The sequence below is a fragment of the Beauveria bassiana genome (genome assembly GCF_000280675.1).
Source record: "Beauveria bassiana ARSEF 2860 unplaced genomic scaffold BBA_S00134, whole genome shotgun sequence".
NCBI classification, from domain to species: Eukaryota; Fungi; Ascomycota; class Sordariomycetes; order Hypocreales; family Cordycipitaceae; genus Beauveria; species Beauveria bassiana.
Window position 1 is genome coordinate 2,346 of NW_007930969.1, and position 4,527 is coordinate 6,872.

Sequence of the window (4,527 nt, forward strand, 5' to 3'; positions counted from 1 at the left end):
GTCATCGAACCCTATATTTACTCGATTATCTTACAGAGTTCATCAAGGTGTGTAGGCCGCGACACCTGTTGCGCTGTGATTCTAGCGTGTGGCGTTGGGCGGCACGGTTCACAAGGAATAATGGAGTCATTTATCAGTTGCGTCTCGTTTATATGATCCAAAGCCCACAGTCGACTATGATCTTGACAGTCAGACTGTCTATGGCAGTCTCGCAGCTTAAACATGACGCTGATGCTGACATTTCTTCAGACATTTTCTGATCATCATGAAGACTTTCGCCCAGTTGACCCTCGCGGTCACACTCGCCGCGACTGTCACCGCCTCGTCCCACCACCACGGCCACCGTCACTTGCACGCGAAGAAGGATGCCGCCAAGGTTGACAAGCGCGACGCCGATGTCGTGACCCACGTCGTTGCTGGTCCTACTGAAACCGTCTACCAGCTCGGCGGCAAGGTCGTGAACGCTGATGAGGCTAAGAAGGGTCTTGACAAAGGCGAGTACGTAGTCGTCGGCGAGTCTACCCCGACTTACACTCCTCCGGCCCCGTCCACCAGCAAGGACCTCGGCGCCCAATTCCTCGAGTCCAAGTCTGCCACGATCACGACCACACCGCCTCCTCCCCCTCCGACTACCACATCAACCCCGCCACCTCCTCCGCCAAGCTCCACTGCTCAAGCTCCTGTCGCCAACTCTGCCGCCAGCAGCGATGCCGACGAGAGCAGCAGCAGCTCGGGTGGCGAGGATGTCGATTTTCCCAGCGGCAAAGTCAAATGCACCGAGTTTCCTTCTAAGTATGGCGCAGTCCCTATTCCTTGGATGGGACTTGGTGGGTGGGTAGGTGCTCAGAAGGTCGCCAATTACCCCAATGCGCTGAGCTTCGACAACATCGTTGAGGCCGTTGCTGGCCAGGGCTGCAGTTCGAGTGACATGTGCTCATACGCTTGCAAGCCTGGCTACCAAAAGAGTCAATGGCCCGAAATCCAAGGCGCTACCGGCCAATCCGTTGGCGGTCTTTACTGCAACTCCAATGGCTATCTCGAGCTCACCCGCCCCAGCGTTAAGCAGCTCTGTACTGCTGGCGAGGGCGGTGTCTTCATCAAGAACGATCTCGACGACGAAGTCGCTACATGTCGTACCAACTACCCGGGCAATGAAAATATGAACATACCCACCGTTGCCAAGGCCGGCGAAACTGTTCCGCTCACCAACCCCAGCCAGTCTGGATACTACCAGTGGAAGAATATGAAGACCTCGGCTCAGTACTATATCAATCCCAAGGGCGTTGCTGCCAAAGATGCCTGCATCTGGAAGAGTCCCATCTCTCCCAGCGACCGTGGCAACTGGGCTGCCGTTGTTGCTGGTGTCGGTATGGCTGACGACAATATCACTTACATCTCTCTCTTCTTGAACAAGCCTACCTCTTCTGCCAAGCCCGACTTCAATATGGAGATCATTGGCGGTAACACCAAATGTGGTTACCACAACGGCGAATGGATTGGTGGCACCGACGGTTGTACCGTAAGTCTTTCTTCTGTTTCACCAAGAATGGTGCACAATACTAACTGGGAATATAGACCGGCCTGGATAAGGGCCAGACTGCCACCATCCGCTACTACTAGGCGTCACAGTCTAATCGCGCACCGCCACAATCGCTATTTTTGCTTGGATTTTCATGTGAATATTCTTTTCGGTAGAGGTACCACTAAAGGGCTGAAATTTGCTCGAGGATCTAGGCCCGAGACCAGACGCAATCGAGTTTGGCCCAACTTGTATCTGTTGCTTATGGGCTGGTTGCTGTAGATGATGTAGAGTTCCGGAACACAACAGCGCCACGTTTGGATATACTGCGCTGTGATGACTGGCTATACTCTACTGTGTCACGGGCGGTGTTGTTGATCGGCTCATTCCTTTTCGGGTCCTGATTTGTCCTTGATGATACCTTGAGGCATCTTGCAGTTCATCTCGTGTGAACTGCCCAAGACTCCTGTGAGGTTGGGGTTGGTTTCGAAGTAATAATCCTGTTTTGCTTGGTTACCTAGTTATTCTCGCAATTGATTCTATCTTGGTACGCATTTCCTTGTAATTAGTCTGTTGATGTCAGATGCGTCTGCTGCCTTGCATCGACGCAATCTTGTTTGTTTTGGGTTTCACTAGTGGTGACTGCCATGCAAAAAACAGACTCAGACAACTCATTGATGTGTGTAATGGATGAAACGCCACTGTAGTGCAGAAAAAGCTGCTCTTTTTGACGAAGTTCAGTCTAGTCATGCTGTATCCTCCGAACATGAATCAAATCTTCATTTATTTATTTTTTGGCTTAGTTTCGATTCTGCTGGCTACATTCAAAATTCCATAGGTACGGCTGTCCCCGCCTCTCTCGCTCGCCGCAGCTCGTTGCTTCTTTCTTCTTTCTCTTCCTTGAGGCGTTGCTCAACGTCCTCACGAATGCCGGCCAGGTCGGGTGGAATTGCCTGCATCTGCACACTGGGCGCGGCCTGGACGAAGCGCAGTTGCTCAGTGACATGCTGCAGGATGTCTGCGAGGCGCTTCTGCGAGTTGCGATTGACGCGCGGCTCGCCGAGGATCTGCTCCAGAGTTGGGAAAAGGGTGTCCTGGCGGAACTGGTCGCGCCAAGGCAAGTGCTGCGGCAGCGTCGGATTGATCTTATCGTCGCAGCCGATCGCAATGGATGTCTCATAGGCCCAGGCGCGAGCGACATTGCGCGGCGTGTACCCACCACCACCAAAGAGGATTAAGGGTAGGTTGTATTTTTTGCAAAACTCGACACAGGCGCCGTGACCCTGAACTTGTAGGTTAAAGCGACCTAGGCGGTCACCAGCCAGGGAGTCGGCGCCACACTGTAGGGCAATGGCACCCGGGCGGAATTTTTCGACGATACGGCCGATGATGGAATTGAAGAGCCAATCGTATTGCTCATCGGTAATGCCGTCGTTGAGGGGCACGTTGACGGCATGGTGCGCGCCGGGATTATGCTCGCTCTTAGGCCCATTGTCGTCCAGCGCGCCTGTGCCGGGGAAAAAGTTGTTTGGGTCGTACTTGTGGAAAGAGACAGTCATGACACGGTCGGTCGAGAAGAAGGCCTCCTCAACGCCGTCGCCATGGTGCACGTCAATGTCAATGTAGAGAACACGAGGGTAGTAACGCAAGAGTTGAAGAATAGCGACAACAATGTCGTTGATGTAGCAAAAGCCCGAGGCTTCGGCCTTCTTCGCGTGGTGCAGGCCGCCACCCCAGGCAACCGCAATGTCCGACTGCTTGGAACAGAGCTTGCGCGCGCCGTCGAGCGCGCCGCCGGCCGACATGGAGCAGTAGTCGTAGAGACCGTCGAAGAGGGGGCAGTCGGAGCCGCCGAGGTTGAATTTGAGATCTGGATTTTGGTTTTCAAGATCGCGCGGAACGGGCTCTGGAAGGACTGTACCGAGAAAGTCCAGATAGTCGGTCGAGTGAAACGTAGCTAGCTCCTCATACGTGGCAGCGCGCGAAACGTAGTTGTCCATGGCGAATGACATGCCATAGGAGTAGATAAGGGACTTGGAAAGAGTGAGGCGCCAGGGCTTCATGGGGTGTGTCATGCCGAAGTGGTGCTTCTCCATGTCTGGATTGCAGTGAAACGATACATTGTAACCCTTCGGTCGCGTGATGCCGGATTCTTCCGCCATGCGCTTGCATTTATTGTAGAATCTAGCGTTTTCCATGTCGCTGGCAAGTCCGAGCGACGTATGATGCTCTTCAACAATATCATGATCAATATCTTGCTTATGAGGGAGGTAGTTGGGTTTGGGAACGCGAAATTTGTGTGCATCCATGGCTGCGAGGAGACCAGCAAAGCTCCCGAGAGCCACGATGAGCAGTTTGTATATTCACTGCTGACGATTATGTCTGGCAATGCACTATTGTTACAGCCTTGCGACTGCATGTGCAAGCTGTTGAGCCTTTGTGCTTTGCCAGAGAGGTTGGAGCACCCGGAAGTTAAGGACGAAGTGGTGCGGCGGATAGGTAGGTTCTTGCAAGTCTCTGCTGCCCGAGAATCAATCGATTCGTGCGCCAAATTCGGGTGTATTGAGTTGACACGGTGTTGACGCGAGTTCTAATCAAGTTTGCGAAGCCAGTCCAGGCAATGAAGGCTACTGAAGTCCCGACGCCCCTGCCTGGGTCTCGTCTGGTAGCAGATTCAGCGACTATGCCCGATTCGAATATACCCATCTAAAAGCCCCACTCACGCCATAACAGGTTCGCTTGCTGTAGGAGAGGAAAGAGAAAATAATAAGGAATAAGAAAATATAAATTAAAAATTAAATCTATAACAATACTAAAATAATAAATTAGATTTTATATAATTACTTATTAATTAAACTATTTTATTTAATATATTAATTAAATTACCCTAGTTAAGCCTATAGTTTATCTAGAACCTCTATCTTTTATAATAATAAGAAAAACTATAACTAAGTAAGCTATACTAGTACCTTATTATACTATATATATATCTAATCTAGGTAAAAACC

General features: G+C 51.3%; 2 protein-coding genes across 2 annotated transcripts; one reads left to right on the plus strand and one right to left on the minus strand.

The window, feature by feature from the left end:
* Positions 1-265: 265 nt before the first annotated feature.
* On the plus strand, positions 266-1,620 carry BBA_10330 (septation protein SUN4; the record flags this gene model as incomplete). Its single annotated transcript, XM_008605427.1, has 2 exons — positions 266-1,519; positions 1,576-1,620. 2 exons carry the CDS (start codon positions 266-268, stop codon positions 1,618-1,620), a joined length of 1,299 nt encoding a protein of 432 aa, XP_008603649.1.
* A 723-nt stretch (positions 1,621-2,343) lies between these two features.
* On the minus strand, positions 2,344-3,828 carry BBA_10331 (histone deacetylase; the record flags this gene model as incomplete). Its single annotated transcript, XM_008605428.1, has 1 exon — positions 2,344-3,828. One exon carries the CDS (start codon positions 3,826-3,828, stop codon positions 2,344-2,346), a length of 1,485 nt encoding a protein of 494 aa, XP_008603650.1.
* Between the last annotated feature and the right edge of the window lie 699 nt (positions 3,829-4,527).